Here is a 21388-nt window from a genome sequence, read left to right as displayed (position 1 = left end):
AGAGACAGCTCCTGTGCCACCACTGCTTGCAAAGTGACATGGCTGCTCCCTGCTAACACATGCCCTGCTCTGCCAGAACCAGTCACCACAGCAGCATTTTGGAAATGTGGCCCTGTGGAATGCAGAGATAAGCATGGCACGGCAGCTGCTCACTGAGCTCCCCAGCTGCAGGGCTGGGAAGCAGGGATGGTGACATCCCTACATCCTGCCCAGCACAGCCTAGGCAGGCTCTCCTTCCCTCTGCTCTCACCAGCTGGGGGATTACCCACACACAGCCAGCTCCTTCCTCCCAGTCCCCAAAGATTTACACCCACCTGCCCGATATATTTATCTCCTGCTAATTACCAAAACCATTTGGCCACGAAATCCTTGAACCAGAGTTAAGTTTCAGTTATACAGAATTGACAAGAGAATTAGACTGAGCACCAAATATTGACATAAATGATATTGAACTAAAGATATTTATTATAACCTGTCATGCAGATAGAACCAGAGAGTTAGCAGCACATTTTAGCAAGAAATGTGAACTTCAATGATTTTTTTCCCAAAGCGACGTTACTGATGTCGAGTGCTTCAGCAGTGCATATGCTGCTTTGAAAGATTCACTGATAGGATTGATTAATGCAGTCATATCTCAAAATAATCTAGGCAGAGTTTATACCTCTGCTTAGTAAAGTCCATTGGTAAAATATAAAATTTGCACCTCATCGTGCTTCCTGTAGTGCAGGGCCCAGAACTGAGCACAGCACTCGATGTGTGGTGTCACCAGCGCTGAGCACAGGGGGTCAATCCCTGCCCTGCTCCTGCTGCCCACACTATTGCTGATACAGACCAGGATGCCACTGGCCTTCTTGGCCACCTGGGCACAGCTGGCTCCTGTTCAGCTGCTGTCACCAGCACCCCCAGTCCTTTTCTGCTGGGCAGCTTTCCACACAGTCTAACCCCAGCCTGTAGCACTGCAGGGGGTTGTTGGGACCCAAGTGCTGAACACACTTGGCCTTGTTGAACCTCACACCACTGGGCTTAGCCCATGGATCCAGCCTGTCCAGGTCCCTCTGCAGAACCTTCCTGCCTTCCACCACATCAACTCCATCACCCACTCGGCGTTATCTGTGAATTTACTGAGGGTACACTCGACTCCCTCACACAGATCAATAATAATGACATTGAACAGGATTGTGCTCAGCACTGAGCCTTGGGGAACACCACTGGAGACCAACTACCAGCTGGACGCAGCACCGTTCACCGCCACTCTCTGGTCACCCAGCCAGTCCCTAACCCAGCGAAGGGTACACCTGTCCAAGCCGTGGGCAGCTTTTCCAGGAGACTACAGCAGGGAACGGCGTCAAAGGCTGTGCTGAAGGCAGAGGCCATGGCCCGGCCGTGGGCCCATCTGTGGGCCCGGCTATGGGGCCGGCCATGGCCCGGCTGTGTGCCCGGCCATGGGCCCGGCTGTGGGGCCGGCTGTGGGCCTGGCCGTGGCCCGGCTGTGGGGCCGGCTGTGGGCCTGGCCGTGGCCCGGCTGTGTGCCCGGCTGTGGGCCGGCTGTGGGGCCGGCTGTGTGCCCGGCTGTGTGCCCGGCTGTGTGCCCGGCTGTGGCCCGGCTGTGGGGCCGGCTGTGTGCCCGGCTGTGGGGCGGCTGTGTGCCGGCTGTGGCCCGGCTGTGGCCCGGCTGTGTGCCCGGCTGTGTGCCCGGCTGTGGGGCCGGCTGTGGCCCGGCTGTGTGCCCGGCTGTGTGGCCGGCTGTGGGGCCGGCTGTGTGCTCGGCTGTGTGCCCGGCTGTGGGGCGGCTGTGTGCCCGGCTGTGGGGCCGGCTGTGTGCCCGGCTGTGTGCCCGGCCATGGCCCGGCTGTGTGCCCGGCTGTGGGGCCGGCTGTGTGCTCGGCTGTGTGCCCGGCTGTGGGCCGGCTGTGGGGCGGCTGTGTGCCCGGCTGTGGGGCGGCTGTGTGCCGGCTGTGGCCCGGCTGTGTGCCCGGCTGTGTGCCCGGCTGTGGCCCGGCTGTGGGGCCGGCTGTGTGCCCGGCTGTGTGCCCGGCTGTGGCCCGGCTGTGGGGCCGGCTGTGGGGCGGCTGTGTGCCGGCTGTGGCCCGGCTGTGGCCCGGCTGTGTGCCCGGCTGTGTGCCCGGCTGTGGGGCGGGCTGTGTGCCCGGCTGTGTGCCCGGCTGTGGGGCGGCTGTGTGCCCGGCTGTGGGGCCGGCTGTGTGCCCGGCTGTGGCCCGGCTGTGGCCCGGCTGTGGCCCGGCCGTGGGCCCGGCTGTGTGCCCGGCTGTGTGCCCGGCTGTGGGGCCGGCTGTGGGGCCGGCTGTGGGGCGGGCTGTGGGCCCGGCTGTGGCCCGGCCGTGGGCCCGGCTGTGTGCCCGGCTGTGTGCCCGGCTGTGGGGCCGGCTGTGGGGCAGGCTGTGTGCCCGGCTGTGTGCCCGGCTGTGGGGCCGGCTGTGTGCCCGGCTGTGTGCGCAGGGACAGCGCGCAGTGGCCGCGACTCCCGGAGCCTCTCTGGGCGAACACAGACCCCGCTTTCCGCGGGCACGGGAAGCGGAAAGGCACAGCAGCACCGCCGGGGCGAAGCGGAGCCGGGGCGGAGCCGGGGCGGAGCCGGGGCAGGGCCGAGCGGAGCCGGAGCCGGGGCGATGCTGGCCGGGCTGGCCGCCGCCTGGGCGCTGCTGGCCGCAGCCTTCCTGGCCGCGCTGCTGCTGCTCCGCCGGGCTCCGGCCCCGCGGCTCGGCGGCGTTGGCCCGGTGATCTCCGGCCTCTTGCAGGACCTCATTCGCTACGGGAAGACGAAGCGAGGGTGCGGGCAGCTCCCGAGCTGGCTGCGGCTCCTGCAGGTGCCCAAGAGGTGAGGCGAGGGCCCGGCGGTGGCCGTGAGGGTCTCGGTGACCGCGGGCCGCGGCGGTGAGCAGCGCACACAGAGCACGGCGGGGTTCGTAGAGTCGGGCTCAGCTCTGTTGTAAAGTGTTACTCTGGTTCTGCAGATGGGGAACCGAGGAGAGTTAGACTGCGAGCGATCATAAAGAATCCGTGTGTTCCAAATCTGATAAAAGCCTAATTGAATCGCAGTCGCATGCGAGGTCTCCCAAACACAGCTCCCTGCGAGACTCAGGCACCTGGGAACGTGGAATCAATCCTGAGAACTGGGACTGTGCAAATATGCTGCAGGTTGACTGTCTTACACCAATTCTCAGTCCTTGCGTTCTCCCTTCAAGGTTTCTTTTTGCAATGTGCCTATTAACAGCATGGGAACACAGCAATCTGGACCTCTAGTCTCTGATAAGGCAAAAGAACCACTGTGTTATCCAAATCCATCTTAACAGATGTTTGATGAAACGAAATTAAATATATGTATATGTTTAAATGTTTAATGAAATGAAATAATGACATTAAATAGATGTTTAGTGAAATCATGAAAGGAATTCCCCGCCATTACAGCTTCTTATCTGTTTCTAGTTTTATATATTATCTTTTTTTTTTTTTTTTTTTTTTTTTTTTTTTTTTTTTTTTTTTTTTAATCAGCTTTGATTCATGACTAGAACTAGTCTTTGACATAAACTTAGGCCAGTCAGGGTCTTGCAAGTCTGGCAGGACGGGACTGAGAGGCTACTTAGCCTGAAGATCTGATCTCCCCTATTGTAACAACCTCTGACACGTTTTGTATACAAAGCTTTTAAACTGCATGTAAAAAAAAAAAAAAAGTTTTGTGACACAGCATGTTATTAATGGAAAGCTTGTTATGTAGTATCCTGGTTATCAGGCTTCGTGCTACAGAAAATGCCCAGGGATGTGTTTAAAATGTGCAGTACCCTGAGTGAAAATAAGGATTCATAAAGGCTGTGTCTTAATCTGTGTACTGCGGGTTCTTGTCTGAGTGACCTTTCTCCAACAGAAGTTTCCCAACCCCTTCTTAGGGAGATTGGTGTCTGAATAATGTGCTTTTTCGGGGAATTGGTCTCAAGGTCTCAACCTCTACAAAGCAATTCTGTTAGTTAATCAGTGAATCCATAACACTTATAGTTGAAGGAATAGAGATCTTGAAGGTAGCCATCGAGGTGTTTCTATTCTTTTCATCTGTGTCTTGTTTCCAGACAAGCATTGTGTTTTCACTAGCCTGGGCTTGTTTTTAACTTTGCCATTCTGTCTTGTAAAATGTTGTGTTGCATTTCAGGTTGGCAAATAGTGAAAATTCCCCTCGTTGAGGAGGGATGGCACATGTACTTACTGCAGTGCTGGTTTGATCTGTAGGTCAGATATATCCCCAGTGTAATTTGGATTGCTGAAAGCTCGGAGGGTGTGTCTCTTTAAAGTTGCCAGGACTTGTTTGTGTGCTGGTAGCAGAAATCAATGTGTGGAGAAAGTCCCCTGGCAAGTGACAAGATATGAGCCAACTGAGTAACAGGACTGCAGGGAAAGAGCTTGAAACTTGAAGGTGATGGTGAGTTTTTATCAATAGACAAATTCTGTTTTATAAACTGAAACTGGTTAAATTTTAGTTCTCCTGTTGTGAATCAGCAAGATGGAATGTTGCAGTTTGTGCTTGGTAGGAGAAGGAACTGAGGAGAAATCATAATCTATAGGGAAAGCGAGCTGCTAATGGGCAAGGTGCTCTGGAGTACTCAGGGATGGTTGCTGCTGCTCTGATTGTGATTCTGACTTGATCTCTTTTGTGCTCTTGAGAGATACCTGAGCTGCTCTGGGAGGTTCATTGGTTTCACTAAGCAAGGGTGTTGTACCCCTTCACTGCCCCAGGAGAAGAGTTTTCATGTTCAACAGAAATTTGGTCTTCCCTTGACTATACAGTTAGAAAAATCGTAGTTTTGTACCTGTAGTTAAATTGTCAAGTCAATGCCATCAGCATCTTCCCGTGGGACACATTTTATCTCCTAGCAGACGTTTCCAGAAGTCCTGATTTTTCTTCACTGCCAGAAGGACATTTTTAATTTTAAAGGCAAAAAGAAATACTGGATCACCTAGTTTGAGCTGGATATTGTAAACAGCTATGGGCAAGCCCAGTTACCTGCCTTGCCTGTCATGTCTTGAATTTTGGTAATGCACACTATGCTTTTATAAGTGCATAACAGGGTTGGGAGATTCTTTGTTTCCTTAAAAAAACCATGTGTGGTCTTGTCTTGTAATCACCCAGCAGTGTTGATGGTCACTGCTTTTTTCTATATGATTGTTGCAGAACTAGAATTTGCAGAAGGACAAGATATTTTAATGTAGAGTAGGGTAATTACTTCTGGGTTCCTTTGATGAACTTTAACATAATGTCACATAATGCACCCATTGGAACTAAGAAAAGTGGGAGTACTGATTGGTTGTAAGCCTTGAGAAATACTTTTGCAATGTGTGGAATACACTCTCCTCTTTAGTGCAGCTATGGTTAGTAAGGTAAGCAAAATCAGATGTTATTTCAGGCAGCATTTCACTGGGGTAAAATGTGTTAAGGTTATTCCTGCTTGATACCACTGAAGTCCTGAATTCTCTACTTGGACATTTGATGTGGGCACCAAAGTGGAATGTATTCACCATCAGACAAGCATGTCCTGCAGCTACATTTCCAAGGAATGATGAGAACATTAATGAAAACCCTTTTTTGTTCCCACAGATGGTTTACTCACTTTTATGTGGTTTCCGTGCTCTGGAATGGTTTTCTGCTGATCTGTCTTTTCCGAGCTGAGTTCCTTGGAGAGTCACTCCCATCGTGGATTCAGGACATGCACCATGCTCTTGGCAGAGATTCTCAGAGCAAGGACGTGGGCAAGTATTCCAGATATTATAATGTAGCCATATAGCCATATAAGTATTAAAAAACGGTGTTACCAACGCTGTGCTGAATTTGTATCCAAGTGCTACTTCATTGGTTGCTTTTCAACTTATGCTCCAAATGACTTTCCTGGTAGGCCAAGTACCTTTGTCATTCTTGAAGATAGAAATATTTCTAATATGTGGGATTTCAGCAGTCCTTCTAACAGAAGGAGCCATTAGCACCCTGTGGAAGAAACCTTGCTCTGGCCAGCAGTGCCTCTCCTGTACAAACATTTTTCCTAGTTAATTTAAAATGAGGGTAAAATTCTGCTGTGGGAAGAGGGAACAACAGTCTTTTTGAAGCACTGTCAGGGTTAAATTGTTGCTGTCTGTTTGAAAGTTGCTGGGTTTTATCTGTAAGCAGGCAGTGAGCATTTCTCTGCGCTCCTGGTTCTCCTGCTCCTTTGGCTGCATAGCTGTCGAAGACTTGCAGAATGCCTCTGGACCAGTGTGTTTTCCAGTGGTGTCATTCACATCGTGCAGTATTGCTTTGGACTTGGTTACTACATTGCTGTTGGCTCAACTGTGCTGTGTCAAGTGCCTACTAATGTCAGGAATGGTAAGTGCCCTGCTTAGTTATCATCAAAGATGCAGTTTTGTTCTCATTTGTTTCCATTGTGGCAAATGGTTTCATAAAGGGCTGTTTGTTTGAGAAGTGTCTGCCTGCCTTAACTCAGGCAGTGTCTTCTTTCCCTTGGTACTGTAATGTTTCCATTAATACATGAGAAATTTGTATTATATGACTTGGTTCTGCCAACACATTCCATTGGGTCTCACAACTGAGCTGCTAAATCCCTGCACAAATGAACCTGATCAGCTGGCTGTAGCACTGGTCCCGTGATTAATTTTTGTAAGGCAGTCATTACCAAGTTTGGTGAAGTTTTTAAGCACTTTGAACCATGTTGGCAGGGGGTGGTATGTGGGGGAGACAACTCTGTGCTTGCATCTTGACCTGAGCCATGACAGCATGTTTAATTAGGATAATAATAGTTGCAAACACTGTTGAATATTGAGGTCTTAGACTACCAATTATGTATCATTGTACATCACACTGTATTTCAAGCTGCTGGATTAATAACTAGGTATTTTAGTAGAGAGCAGTCAAGGGAAATGAGCTATTAGCTGGGCACTTAAATGATGCAGGATTTAAAAGCATCTTTCAAGGAATTAGAGGCTCACTACTAGAATTTTGTAAGACAGTAACATTTGAAACAACGTATATAGTGTTTTGGGATGATACTTGGGAAGTTACTTCCTGGCTATTTATTAATGAAACATGTTTCATTCAGGAAAAAGGCTTTCTGTACAGATCTGCTGGTATCACATTATAGGAGTTATGATGTACATTTGGGCCTCTCTTCACCAGCACAGATGCCTTGCAATTCTAGCTAATCTTAGAAAAAGCAGATCAGGTAAGATGCTTCATTTCTGTCAACAGTTTACTGTGTTATTTTTTTCTGGTTGTTTCAGTAGGGTTCTATAGCTTCTAATACCTTAAACACGAGTGTTTCTCAGTTCCTGTAGTGTGTAGATTAAATGAGGCTGTTTGGGTGGCTGAACTGGAGACAGGGCATGGTATGTCTGTATATATAGTTCTGTAAAACTTAAAATGAAGTTCTGTCTTCTAACATCTTAAGGTTAGGCATGGTTTCCATACTCTGTGTTTGCACAGCCAGAGGTGGCATCTTATTTCATTAAGTGGAAAGCTGCCAGATCAGATGGAGGTGGATGATGATGATGATTAATAAGCAAATTGTTCTGTAATTGTGAGAAGAAGAGTGTGTTTAATTCGTCTTCCCAATTAATTTCTTTCTGTTTGCTTGCAGGAAAGGTTGTAAGTCTGAGCCACAGTGTACCTTTTGGAGACTGGTTTGAGAGCGTTTCTTGCCCTCACTATTTTGCAGAGCTCCTCATATATGTTTCTATGGCCATCACACTTGGAATTCACAACGTGACGTGGTGGTGTGTAGTGATGTATGTTCTTTTTAACCAGGCACTGGCTGCTGTTTTGTGTCATGAGTTTTATCAGAAAAATTTCAGCTCCTACCCAAAACATCGAAAAGCATTTATACCACTTGTTTTTTAGAGAATTTTTTTCTAAAATATCTTCCTGCAAACTGGGAATATAAGAGATTAATCATATTTATTAAAACCAAGGTAAAGTTGCACACTTTCTCTAATTCTACCTCAAAAGCTCATAATTTTAATTATTATCTCATCTATGTAACCAATTTGTGAGGAAATGCAAGGTCTCTGCATATGATGCAAGCTAAAAAAGGTTTACTGAAGACCTTAATTCAAAGTGGAGAGATGCTAATTGTGTCTTTTCTCTTTTATAATTAAATCTTATGCATAAAACACTTGCTGTTGTGCAGCAAGTCCAAATTCATACATGTGAAAACTATAGAAAGGAGGGAATAATTTGAACTACTGTATTCCATGTCTTGATTAATATTTAAGCATATTTCTTTCCAAGTATCTTTTCTTTGAATCACTTCAGAGGGAGGCAAATTGTGTGTCTTTCTGTGCTCTCCTGGTGACAATGAAAACCAGCCACTGCTTTACAACTGGAAGCACAAAAAGCTGTGGAGAAAGCTGGGTGGAAGAGTGACTCATGCTCAGCAGTGGAGAAAAACAAACCCATTTGCTGCATTATCTCTTCTGCACCAAAGTGGTTTTGTTCATTGATGAAGACTGCTTTATCCCTAAACTGGGAAAATAGCGGAAGGTTCTCTGACTAAAAAGACAGTAGAAGAGAATTTGCAGAAAATTAATGTTCTTTGTTGTGATGCTGTTGTCTTTATAGTGGGTTATTGGACTCCCTCAAGTGTTAGAGGGGACAGCTGTGCAGGATGACCATAACCACCACTACAGTGGTTTTTAACACATATAATAATAAATAAAACTGCCAAGGCAGAGCACACACAGAAGACAGTACATGGCAAGCACTGCAAAGAAAATCTTTACTGGGGAGATGATGTCACTCAGCACAGGGACTTTTTTTGCACTTAACTATTGAATATTTTGGTCCTTCTCATGATACTGGTGTGAATGACCTGTTTGTGTGATGAAGTTTTATGGATGCTGGTGTTTCAGCATGTTGTCTACTTACACACACACATTATTTTGTATATAAGAAGTATTTTTATACACTGGAGTGTATATTTTGAATTGCCTAATTAAAAGCTTATTACACTCTGTTTCCATTATGTATGGTTTTTCAAAATTGAGGATTCAGGCTCTTACTGGTGCTAACCAACGGGAGAAGAAGCAACTGGCAGAAAGTGATGCACGGGAAGTTCCACCTGAACATGAGGAAGAATCTTCTTTACTGTGCAGGTGGTTGAGCACGCGAACAGACTCCAGAGAGTCTGTGGAGACTCCCTCCCTGGAGATACTCAGGAGCTGCCGGGCACTGCCCTGTGCCGTGTGCTCTGGGAGGCTGGACATGGCTTTGAGACATATTAGCTGATCTTAAAATAATTGAAGCTATTTTTCTTGGTGATGTACACTGACCCTCTGGAGCAGGGTGTTAATATACATTAACGGGATGACGCTGTGGCCGCTCCCAGCCCGACCCGGTCTGCGGCTCCGTGCTCGGGGCGCCGGCCCTGCTGGGGTCACGCATACACCCAGCGCTGCCGTGCACCTGGCCATCAACGAAACCGAGACGTGTCCGCGCCGTTCCTATGCGGATTTTTTTTTTTTTTTTTTTTTTTTTTTTTTTTTTTTTTTTTGCCGCCTTACGGGAGGGATGCTCCCCGTCCCTCCCGCTGCGCCCTTTCCCTGCCCGTAAGCAACTCCGAACGCGGAAGGGACGCGCTCGGATTCTCCCGCTCCCCGGGAACGCCGCACAGCCAGCTTTGCCCGTCCCGTGGCGGCGCGGGGAGGCGGAGCACGGCACGGCAGCGCGGCCCGGGCTCCGGGACCCGGCGTTCCCGGCACACAGCGGAGGGCCCGGCTGCGGGGCGGGGCCACGGGGGCGGGGCCTAGGCACGGGGCGGGGCCTGGGCGTTCGACTGGGCGCGGATGCGGGGCGGGGCCGCGGGGGCGGGGCTTGGGTGCGCGGCGAGGCCTGGGCTTTCGGCGGGGCCTAGGCACGGGGCCGGGCCCGGGTACGGGGCGGGGCCATGGGGGCGGGACCTAGACACGGGGCGGGGCCTGAGTGTGGGGCGGGGCCTGAATGTGGGGCGGGGCCCGGTCGCGGGGCGGGGCCGCGGCGCGGGCGGTGACGCGGCGCCCTGAGCCGGGGCTCGCGCCGCCCCTCAGCTCCGCGCTCGGCCGCCATGGGGTCCCCGCCGCCGCTGCCGCGGGCCGCCGCGCTGCTGCTGACGGCCGCGCTGCTGCTGGCGGCCCCGGCGAGGCTCCGCGCCGCCCCCGAGGAAGAGCCCGGCAGGAAGAAGGAGCCGCCGCCGCCGCCGGCGGCGCAGGGAGCGGAGCCGCGGGCTGAGGTGAGGCGGGGACGGGCCGCGGCGGCTGCCCGCGCTGTGGCCCCCGGCGCCGCGCTGCGCCTTCCGGAGGCCGTGGGGCTCCAAATTCCCCGCTTTTAGCGGGAGAAAGGAGCGCTGCCGGGCCACCGCCAACTCCCTTTTTTCTGCTAAAAGGTGGACATCTGTGTCCGACGTGGGAACGGGGTCAGTGCTCTGTTTGCCCCGCAGAAGCAGCTGAAAGCAGGCTTTGTTGCTACTCCAAAGCTGCCAGGTTTTTTGGGTTTTTTTCTGTCAACAATTACTATCAATTCCTTTGCGTTAAAACTTACTGAACTGTGTTCTTGGTGAGGGGATTCTAGTTCCGCTGATCACACAGAGAGGGATGGAAAAATGACTGCCGTGTGCCTTGGTGTAGCACATGGAGCACGCCAGGTGTCACACACCCAAATCAGAAAACACTGAGCGCTGCAAAAGGTGAGGGAGCTCTGGGGAGTCCGTGTGTCACACAGAGCGGGGGAGCTAAATATCAACAAGAAAACTTGGAGCGCTGCTGGAAGTGGAATGCTGGGAAGCCGTCGTGTCAAAACACGCTGCGGGCTGTCTCTGCTGGTGGATGTGCTGGAACAAGCTTTAGCAGCCATCCCTAGTGAGGGTTGGGAAGGTCGGTTTGGAGGTCTTGGGCTTCGCTTTTGGTCATAGATACTTAACTGTGTGTAGAACTAAACATTTTGGGTGAGTGGGAACTGGAGTGTGCTGGTCAGGTTTCACCGCTGTAGAATCTTAAAGTTCGTTTTCAACAAACACAGAGCAAGTGCAGAAGAAGCTGATGAAAACCGGCACGAAATTTGGCTTGGGCTCAAATGGAAAGAAGAGAAACGTCGGCTAGATATTAGGAAGAATTTTTTTTCATGCTAGAGGGATTAGGAATAGGTTGCCCAGAGAAATTGTGGGTGCCCCATCTCTGGAAGTGTCCAGGGCCAGGTTGGATGGAGCTCTCAGCACTCTGGTCTAGTGAAAAATGTTCCTGCCTGTTGCAGGGGTCTTAAACATAGATGATTGCTAAGGTCCCATCCAACCCATTCTGTGAATCTAGAAAATTATAGTGTGTCTGAGATGGAAAGATTTTGCAAGGGAAGAAAATTATCCTCACCATTTTTGAATGAGCTTCTTTTTTTCCCAAGGTATCATAGTCAGTTTTATTTTGAAGCATTTATTAGTATTTATATCAGAAAACTGTTGAAAGTTAAGGTTATAAAATAGGTATGGATTTTAAAGACTGCAATATTGGACCTAAGCTGACCATGTTTTGTTTTAGTGGTGGTTCTCATGTTCTGGTAATAGCATGCAAGGTGAAGTAATGTTTTAATAATCAGCAATATCTGATCCCCTTGCCTAGTTCCTAACTGGCAATTTGAGGTGGGTTGGCAGACAGGAACTAGTTAGTGATCATTAATGGACATGAGAGATGTAGCTACTTCAAGTGTCACTCTACACAGGATGGTACAACAGAAGAAATACAAGGCTCTGTATTTCTTTATACTAAGCATTTAAGCCTGGTAGACGAATGTTCAGGATTTGTTTTGTCTTTTTCTATCCCCCCCACACCTCCTCCTTACAGAAAGGCTCCTCCCTCGTTGCTCCAGTGCACGTTGTCAGTGAAGAGTCGGCTGACAAGACCAACTTGGGCTTTATTCACGCCTTTGTGGCCGCGATATCCGTCATCATCGTGTCCGAGCTGGGCGACAAGACCTTCTTCATCGCGGCCATCATGGCCATGCGCTACAACCGGCTGACCGTGCTGGCGGGCGCCATGCTGGCCCTGGGGCTCATGACGTGCCTGTCAGGTCAGCACTCGGCTTTGTTCTGTTTTTTATCTCTTAAGAAGTGGCAGGTGTGTGTTTTATCGATAAACCTTAACTGGAGTGCAGGTAGTACGTATATTCAGTCTTGAGGAGAGTGTGGAGTTTTTCATGCAGAGCATGGACTCTCAGGTTGAGTATTTAAGGCTCTTTCCTCTAATGAAGTCTTTGTGTTCCCTAGGCTTCAACTGGAGTTTTAAGAAAGGGGAATGAGATTGAGAGCCTAAGCACTTCCTTTGATTTTGGGGCTCTTTTTTTATGTTTAATTTTTTACTTATTTTTTCCCCCCGCTATTAAATTAGTGTGCCTAAAGGGAATGTGGGAGTGGCTTCTGTTTTTCCTCCGAAGGCACACGATTCTTTATATGATGACACATTCTCCTCATCTGACTGGTATTCCTGCACACAGAGCTGTTTGGATTTGTGCTGGGAGCTGCATCAGTGGAGGATGGAGGGGAGGGAGCAGGAAGTAAAGTATCAGGTGGCACTTGAGGAACCTGTAGCTGCAGGCACTTCCTTAGCCTTGGTTGTAAAATGGAGCAGCCTTCAGGTAGGTCACATGCAGCAGAGTTTGTCTGTGTGCTCATTTCTATCCATGCCCATTTCAGCCAACTGGAAATAGTGGTGATTGGTTTACACAGGCTGGAGACAGCCAGTTCATTGGTACAGGCACCTTGGCAAGTGTTTCTGTGAATGATTTTTGGGTGTGTAACTGTTGCTGTGTACACTGCTGCGATTATTGCGGTTCTAGTCAGAACATTTTCCACTTGCATTATGTGTAATTTCTCTTGCCCATTATGGCTCTCTTTTTCTGTACAAATTCTTTCTTCTAATCTTTCTTAATGCTTTCTCATAAAAGCTTCCTTTTCTGCTTTTATCCCCCAGTTTAGAGGTTCCCAATTATTTCTTCCTTTTTCAGAAACGACCTTGGTATTGCATTCTTCCTCCCCCACACCATTTCCTTCTCCTGTCTCTTGCCCTTATTTTATACAAGTCGAGTTTGGAAATTCCTGGAGGGTTTGCTCACCTTGATTTCATGAAGACATGCTCGTTTAAACCCATTAGTTCTAAGTAATGTACTTGGGATGTTTTTTCAAGCTGTGCTTGACAAAATCAGCTGTCTTACAATTCTGATTATTTTCACTGTGTCTATGCTTATATATGTAAGAAATGCTAAGAAAAAGATAGCTTTTTTGGTCTAGCTTTCTTGCATTGTTTTGCTGCAGTATTTTCAGTCTTTTTAAAAAAGTTTAGTTCAACTCCTGGTTTATTTAGCTTTGCAGATAGTACTGCTATTTGTGTATGTATGTGCTGTGTTTAAGGGTAATAAGACTGATTAATTCTGATCTCATTCTTCTAGTAGTGGCAGTGCAGAATTATTTCTAGATCACTTCTGAGTGTATTTTTCAACTAAAATGGTGTGTACACAAAAGCACATGTGGTAATATGTTTCCTTTTAGCTAATTAGCTAATTAGCATGTGGAATAAAGTAGCAGAAACACTTTTGAGTGCATGGTCCAAGCAACCTTGAATGTAAGGTGTGGACTTTTTATTTCTTCCCATTTATATAGGCTTTTCTCTCTCAAAAATTATTAAGTGGTCTTACTTTGTGAAAACTAAATACTTTGTCCTGGATATGTATTTCTTATTTAAGAACTAGTTTTGGCTTAGTTTGATCACCCTCAATACCTCTAAAAGACTGCTGTGAAGGTTGCTTTTCAGTCTGTAAGTGGGACCTGCCTTTGAAATAAAGGAAGATCAAAGTTGGTCACAACACACAAAGTTGTGTGTACATGGGGAATATGGGGAACAAGGCAACAGTAGTGTGCACTTGGCAAAGGAAGACAGACATGGATTCATCCAGCTGGATGATTTATAGATATGCCTGGTAGATTTACCTTGTTGAAAATATTATTTTAACTTTATCTGATAAATGAAATTATCAGAAAGAGATGCTATCCATGTAAATGGAATGAACTGGGGTACACTGTGACTAATCTAACATTATTACAGATGGTAGTTTGATAGTGTGCACGGAGAGAGGCAGGATTTCCATAGACCTTGATGGGAAAGATAATGTTGTTTGGACTGGCTCTCAGGAGCAGCAGCACCTCAGCTTTGACTGGAGCGCACTGTCTGTGTTTTAGTGGACTTCAGTCTCTGGCATGACCAGTAATGCTTGGAGTTTCGAGTGTGTTATCTTCCAAAAACTTAAAAAAATATGCAAAACTGACAAGAGATGCAGTATTTATTTATCAGTGGTTATTTGCATTGCAGACTTTGCTAGCGAGCATTTTTTAGATGTGGGGAAAACAATTACGATCCTCATGCTTATTTTTTTTGAAATGTCACATTTGTTTTCTTTGCAGTTTTGTTTGGCTATGCCACCACGGTTATTCCTCGTGTGTACACATACTATGTGTCAACAGCACTGTTTGCAATCTTTGGCATCCGAATGCTTCGGGAAGGCTTGAAAATGAGTCCAGATGAGGGTCAGGAAGAGCTGGAGGAAGTTCAAGCAGAAATTAAAAAAAAAGATGAGGAAGTAAGTCATAAAATTGTGCTAGTTAAAGCTGGTTGGAAGAATTACAGCTTGTGAAGCTGCAGAGCAGCACTGTCATGTTTGCAGTGCTCAGCTCTGTCTGTGATAAACTGACACAGAAAATGTGTGGTAGATGAGATGGAAGTGGCCCCTGGAGGCTCTTCCAGCAGGTGATTCCAGTCCTGTGGCAAGGCTGGCTTCTTAGGAGAGAAGGGACTGTCTGCTTAGTGTGGGTGTTCTTGATGTGCTTTTAATGCTTTACTAGCAGAGAGGGCACCAACAGTTTATTCTTGGCTCTACTTTTATTTCTTTTTATGGTCAGACACTTACTGTTTGTAAGCAGTACAAGATGAACAAAATAATCAGAGGTTAGAGCTGATTACAACTATATATATCTGTGTATATTTCCACACACATACATGTATGCATATACTTAGATTTTTTTTTGTAATGGTGACTGTATAAATATGCTGATAATGCAGCAGATAGTGGCTAATAACATTCTAGAAACTAAATGTCTAGTTTTATTGGTAAGTGTTTCATCTGGGTTGTTTAGATGACATCTTTAATTTTATGGTTTTTTCTTGGATTTTTTTTCCACAGCTTCAGAGAACTAAACTGTTAAATGGGCCAGGAGATGTGGAATCTGGGCCAGGCACCACTATACCTCAGAAGAAGTGGCTACACTTTATTTCACCAATCTTTGTTCAAGCTTTTACTTTAACATTTTTAGCAGAATGGGGCGATCGTTCCCAGTTAACAACCATAGTCTTGGCTGCCAGAGAGGTGAGTGTTGCAGAATCTCTGCTGTTCTTTGACTTCTTTGGGTTGCCCACAGAGAGGTAAGAGACAAAATACACTTGGCAGGAGGGATCAGATTCACACCTGCTGCCTTGATGTGCCGTATGTAGTTTGCCAAGACCTGACAGTAAATGCACTGAAGCTCTGTGTAATATTAAAACTATTGGGACTGCATTGGCATTTCTGGAAACAGCTGCTTTATGTCACGCAGCTGAAATCAATTGGGTTTTGTTACAGTGTTGTGAGATGTTACAGAAGAGATGTTTCTTTGCTCTTTGTGGTCATTCAGGTTTTAACCGGGTAACTTTAAAAGATACTTCCATTCCATCAAGCTTTAAACTGTTACAAAGATACCTCCTCAGATACCTCTTGTTAAAATATCAGTTATTATGATACAGTGTATAGAAGGACAGTAAACTCTAAACTCTAAACTGCTGGGCACTAAGTGATGCTGTAAACTAAATTATATTCATTGTGGTGATTAGAGTGTATGTAACTGTATTATTAAAGGAGGATGGAGGCTTATAGTCAAGCTTTTGATAAACATAAGTCGCTTGCCTGTGCTCTTTCATGCATTGAGGTAATTTACATTTTTTTCCCTAGGACTCATGCTCCTTTCAGGTGCACTTTCAGACGTTCCCTAGGGATAAATCAGGGCTGTGTAATGAGGGAGCATGTAACCTGCAGGAACCTCTTGTCTCTGCACAGTGTAGGGAAGATGTTTAGAGCTAACAGCAGGAGAGGATGATCTCATTGTTCTTGGAACAAAAGGAAGCACTACAGCCTCTGCCCAATTTGCTAGGCAAGTTGCTTAAGCCCATCTTTTTACAGGGGGTTGTTGACTTCTGGTTTGCATTTCCTAAGTGCCCCCTTAGGAAGTGGTTTGTGAAGTGCAGAGCACAGTAGATAAAGCTTGTGGGCTGTACCTGTAGAATATGAAATGTTCATAAGAGTGCTACCAAGCCAAAAATGAACTGAAGGTATCTTGATACTGACTTTCAAAATCAGTGAATATTATGATGGAATGGGGGGATGAAATTCACCTTCTGCCAGTGAGGGCTGGGTAGGTAATTGCTGCCTGTAGGGATATCCAGGGACTCTGGGTCCTGATCCTGGGGCCCTGTTTGTTCTGCTGGCCCAGCCCTGATCCTTCCTGCACTTCTTGGTGCTTTCCATCCTGCCAACTGCTCTCCACCTTTTCTTACTGCCTTGTGGGTTTGGTTCTTTTGAGCCAGTGAGTATTGTCTTCAAACCACAGAATTTCTTTAACAGTTTTACTGTTTGCCTCTTGGAGGTTTCATGCATTCCTCAGGTGATGGCAGCAGTGAAACTCAAAGTGTCACACAGAGATGAGCAGAGGACATATGCTGTCCTTAAGTGTGTAATTTCTAAGGGAATCTGAGAAACCTCTGTATGTATGTTCACACATTGAGAAGCTGCTTGTTACTTAGTGATGTGAAAAGCTGTTGTTGCAGTAAATTATAAAATAATTTATTATCCTCTGGACTTTCATGCTTCCCTCTTTGGATGACAGGGTGGGGCAGAGTGTAGAGCACAAGTGGGTGAAGCAGGGCAGAGAACTTGGAATGCTGTAGCTGCTGAAAGCTTTCATTTGCAGTTCAAGGACTCATTTCTCTCTTTATAGATAGGTTGGTGTTCTTCCAGCTGTTGCATATTGTGTTTCTCAACAGCTGCCACCTTCCCTCTAGAGGTTGCTTATTGGTTTAACTACAGCAGAGAGATTTCTGGATCTATAATTAACAACCTAAAGATGCTGCTTGGCTGAAACATGCTTTATGCTCCTATCTTAGGCTGGATTTAAGTCTGTCTTAAAACAGAGAATCAAAGCACTGCTCCCAGGTTGTTGTGGATTAGTGGCTTTTCAACAATGCTGATTTATTCCTTTGTGGTTCTCTTTTTCCTCCTTAGGACCCCTATGGTGTGGCAGTAGGAGGAACAGTGGGACATTGCCTATGCACTGGTTTAGCAGTTATTGGAGGGAGAATGATAGCACAAAAAATTTCTGTTAGGACTGGTAAGTGAAGACTCACTCCAGCCAGAAAAAATGTACTGCTGGTAATGTTTGTGGTGTCAAGAGCTGCATGCTTGGGAACAGTGTTTCTCAAAACTTTTGGAAAACCTGTAAAAACTGGTGGCTTGTTTTGGATTATTTGGGGGGTTTTTTTGAGTCGGTTTTACATCCCACCTTGTTTTGCTTCACTATCAGCTACTCCTTTTAGGAGAGACCAGAGGAAGGAAATACACTATTTCAAATGGTCAGTATTTATTGTTTGACAGTGGATAATAGAAATTCTGTTGCAATTCTGAGTCCAGACCGTCAGGTGAGCAAGAAAATTGCATCCTAATGACTTACACCAGCCACTTAAAAGCTGTAAAAGCTACTCTGTGGCATAAATGGGTTTTTTATCAGACCCACTAACTGCAACAGGCAGGACCAGTAAGGTTACACTGGGTTGTTTTTCCTTAACTTAGGTTGCAGCTTGCAGCTGTCAGTCCAATGATGTGGTGAGATTTCTTGCTCCCAAGAATAATCTTGTGAAGCTGTTTCTTGTATCTTTTCATTCACAATATTTGTTCTGTAGCTGGAGAGGTGGTAAAAAAACCAAGTTCACTGCTAAAAGTGAAACATGCACTCTGTTGTGTTTATTTGCCAAGGAAATTGGTGACAAAATGCTAATTAACAATGGCTTCATATGCTCCAAGCACTGTGTGGATCTTGAGCCACAGGAATAGCCTCAGATTAAACCAAAGATCCTTCTACCACATTAGTTTGTTAAAAGAGTCAGGGAACATAAACAGTGGTGCTTTCCCAGAATTCTGTCCCAGCCTCTAGCAGATTGTGGCCATTGCAAGCAGTTAATGTTTTTGATACTTTTTCTTTCAAGGCAGTTGCCTAAAATGTGCAAAAAATGTTAATTATATGTCAGTCCCAGCTGATGGCTTGCTCTGGCATGAGAATATTCTATCCTGTTTTGTGCCACAGAGCCAAATACTCAACAGCAGTTGAGTTAACTTAGTTTTATCCTGGCTAAAGTAAAGAGTAAAAGCTTCCTTCTGTGGGCTAGAATATATTCTTGGAGATGCAGTTAGACAGTGGCTTGGCACATGGGCATCCCAATACTGAGATAGAAACAACATCCACTGCTTGTAGCATGAATTTTTAAGTAAGGTTATTTGGGAATCAGACATTTTAAAAAAATTAAGTCTGTAATGTGTCATGGGAGATAATTACTTTTTGATATCTAATTTCTTCTTGTTTTGTGTTTTCTTTTCAGTGACAATCATAGGAGGCATTGTCTTCTTAGCATTTGCATTTTCTGCACTATTTATAAGTCCAGACTCTGGTTTTTAAAATTTTTTTTCATTGCTGTAAAAGAACAAGGATTGGAAGCATCAAGCAGTTCTCCTTGTGCATTTTTGTATATATAATGTACAGAATTCTAGTTAAATAAGTGCTGAAGATGAGACACTGAACTTTTTATAGTGGATGATTCATGGGACTGATGCATTTCTGGACAGCTCCTGCAGTGGAGATCTGCTCATTGTCAGGTTTGTTTGTGCTGTGGTGCCTGTTCCCATGGTGGGATTGGAGTGGTTTTCTCACTTGCTGACCTGCCTCAGCTGAGTTCAAGGATCTGCTCTCTGAAGTATTGAGAATTTCTCTTTTCTTCCTCTGATAACACACAACCACCTTTCCTGGTTTTTAAGAGCTGATTCTTCAGGCCTCTTTGAGCAGAATGTGTTCTGGAGAAAACTGCTGGCTCCCACCTCCAAAGATGGTCATTCCATGGTGCACGTGAGGCTGGATGATCTAAGCCACAAGAAACCTGGGAGCAGTTCCTATGCCATCCAGTGGCTGAGCCAACCAACAGAGAATGTTATAAACTTAATTTAGAGGGAAAACTTCTTAATCAGGGATTTCTATCAGGAAATTGATGTGGGGTGATTAACAACCTACTGTGTTCAATATGCAATCTGGCTGGAGCTAGTGTTATTTGACTTTTTTTTTTTTTTTCTTTTTATAAATATTAAGGTATACAGAAAGTGATGAAGTGGTCCAACTTAACCATGTTCTATTCCCAGGACTGAGCAGTAATGGAATTCTTAGGTTTAGATGTATTCCTGATTTTTCTTTTTAGGAATAGAAATGTAATCTGGAAGAGTATTAATAAAACATAGTGTCTTCATTTGTGTTATTTTCAGTTTGTTTTTGAAGGCTGCCATAATTCCTGCCACAAAGGTTTACCTAGTGATTATGTACTTCAAGTCAGGAAAGTTTACTAAATTTATTTTGGTTACTGATAAATGTCAGTATTATAAAGCCTTTGAAAATGTTGAGCACTGAAGATACATGGGCTGCAGAAATACATGCTTATCTCTGTTCTCCAATAGTGATTTGGATTCTGAGCCTGTGTAACTCACTAAGATCTACCTTGTAGCAGTCTTGGAAGGTGGTATGAATTTGCCTTTTTTTTTTTGAAGCTGAAGTACTATGGAGCATTACAGATTTGACCATTCCATTTGTAGACCAGAAACTGAGTAGCCCCTCATCCTTCTCTTAGGTTTCTCTTTCCAGAAAACCCCTTAATGTCACATTTCTCAAACTCTTAAGGCCAGAGCAGTGCAAGGTATGCACAGTGGTATGAAAACAGGCTGCCATTTCAGGCTCCAGGTCTGCAAGTTCATGTCTTGGCCCAAAGGAACTGTATGGTTTGGGGTTTTGTGGGTTGTCTTAAGGAGTTCTGTTTGGGTTGGGTTTTTTTTGTTTGTTTGTTTGTTTGTTTTAACCAAACTTTGTAGTAAAATCTGTAGCTTCTTTTCCTCCAGTCTGAGGACCCACACTGTTCATCATTTCAACTCCTGTAGGGAGTGCTACCTTTGTAGCAAAGGTCATGTTAACATAGGGCAGGAAGAGGGATCTGCAGGAAAGAGCCTAAACTTCTGACAGTTTGTGAGACAACTGCTTGTTTTAATCAGAAGTGGTGCTGCTGGGTGTTCATACAGATCCATCCCAGGCAGGGTAACTGTGGTGCCACCTGATTCTGCTTTTTAGGAACAGAAATGTAATTGGGAAAAGACAAGGAGATTTTTTTTTCTCAAAATCCAAAAAGCCAACCTGGTTTGCCATACTTTAATTGTAGGAGCTTTCCAAAGTTCGTGGGTGCTGCTTAATGCTATTTTTGATATGAAAAGTTAGGATCATAGGATCAACAGAATGAAACTCTTCAAGAGGTTTGTAGAGGTGAGTGTTATACCACATCTCTATTTTACTATTACAAACTTGCACAGATGCCAAGTAACTGCTTTTGCCCAGTCATACACAGCCATGTATTTGGCTGCTTTCAAAGACCAGCTGCCAGGTTAGTTTGAATAGTGCTGTTAGAGTAGTTTTCTGATGGTTTGTTCTGGTGGTTTTTTTCTTAAAGCACAAACACTGACTTGTTTGAAGTCCAGCATGAAATTAGATGGAAATTTTAGTACAAGTTACGAAAGGTGCTTAGTAGTTACTACTAGTTACATTGACTTCACGTTGTCAAGTGCCTGTTGGAATTTTTACAGTTTAAAGAATTGAGTTGGGACTTGAGGAAAGACTGTTGAAAGTGATGGAGGGATGAAGTGACACAGTCTTAGCAGTGCCCTGTCTGCTGTGCAGTTTCCAGCCCAGACTTGGCCTCGTCCCTCCACAGTGTCTCAAAGGACTTGCACCCAGGCCAGCTCTCACTGGCTGGCAGGTTCAGGGGCTGGGATTTTAGTTTTTATCAGACTTCTTGTCATTGTAGCACACTGCCAGCAGAGAGGGGTGTGCTACTGTTCTGTCTCAGAACACCTGGATACTTGAGATACAGGCAATATAGAGTGCATGGACATTTATATAAAGGGTCACCAGCTGAAGCCTTGATTGCCACAATCCTGTGCACTTTCTTGTTGTTTTGTAGC

The 21388-nt window shown here is 45.8% G+C and overlaps 2 protein-coding genes across 2 annotated transcripts; both read left to right on the top strand.

The window, feature by feature from the left end:
* The first annotated feature begins 2627 nt into the window (after window positions 1-2627).
* SRD5A3 (steroid 5 alpha-reductase 3) lies at window positions 2628-8999 on the top strand. The gene is made up of 5 exons (XM_066316965.1): window positions 2628-2836; window positions 5600-5755; window positions 6168-6358; window positions 7089-7211; window positions 7626-8999. The coding sequence occupies exons 1-5, from the start codon at window positions 2628-2630 to the stop codon at window positions 7883-7885; spliced, it is 939 nt and encodes a 312-aa protein (XP_066173062.1). The 3' UTR covers window positions 7886-8999.
* Window positions 9000-10069: 1070 nt separating this feature from the next.
* Window positions 10070-19638, top strand: TMEM165 (transmembrane protein 165). Its single transcript, XM_066316964.1, has 6 exons — window positions 10070-10250; window positions 11848-12073; window positions 14457-14632; window positions 15233-15415; window positions 17360-17465; window positions 18727-19638. Exons 1-6 carry the CDS (start codon window positions 10086-10088, stop codon window positions 18801-18803), a joined length of 933 nt encoding a protein of 310 aa, XP_066173061.1. The 5' UTR covers window positions 10070-10085; the 3' UTR covers window positions 18804-19638.
* The last annotated feature ends 1750 nt before the right edge of the window (window positions 19639-21388 follow it).

The sequence above is a fragment of the Sylvia atricapilla genome, chromosome 4 (assembly GCF_009819655.1).
Source record: "Sylvia atricapilla isolate bSylAtr1 chromosome 4, bSylAtr1.pri, whole genome shotgun sequence".
Classification (NCBI taxonomy): domain Eukaryota; kingdom Metazoa; phylum Chordata; class Aves; order Passeriformes; family Sylviidae; genus Sylvia; species Sylvia atricapilla.
The sequence above is the reverse complement of the archived record's forward strand: the minus strand, read 5'-3'. Positions and strand labels throughout refer to the sequence as shown.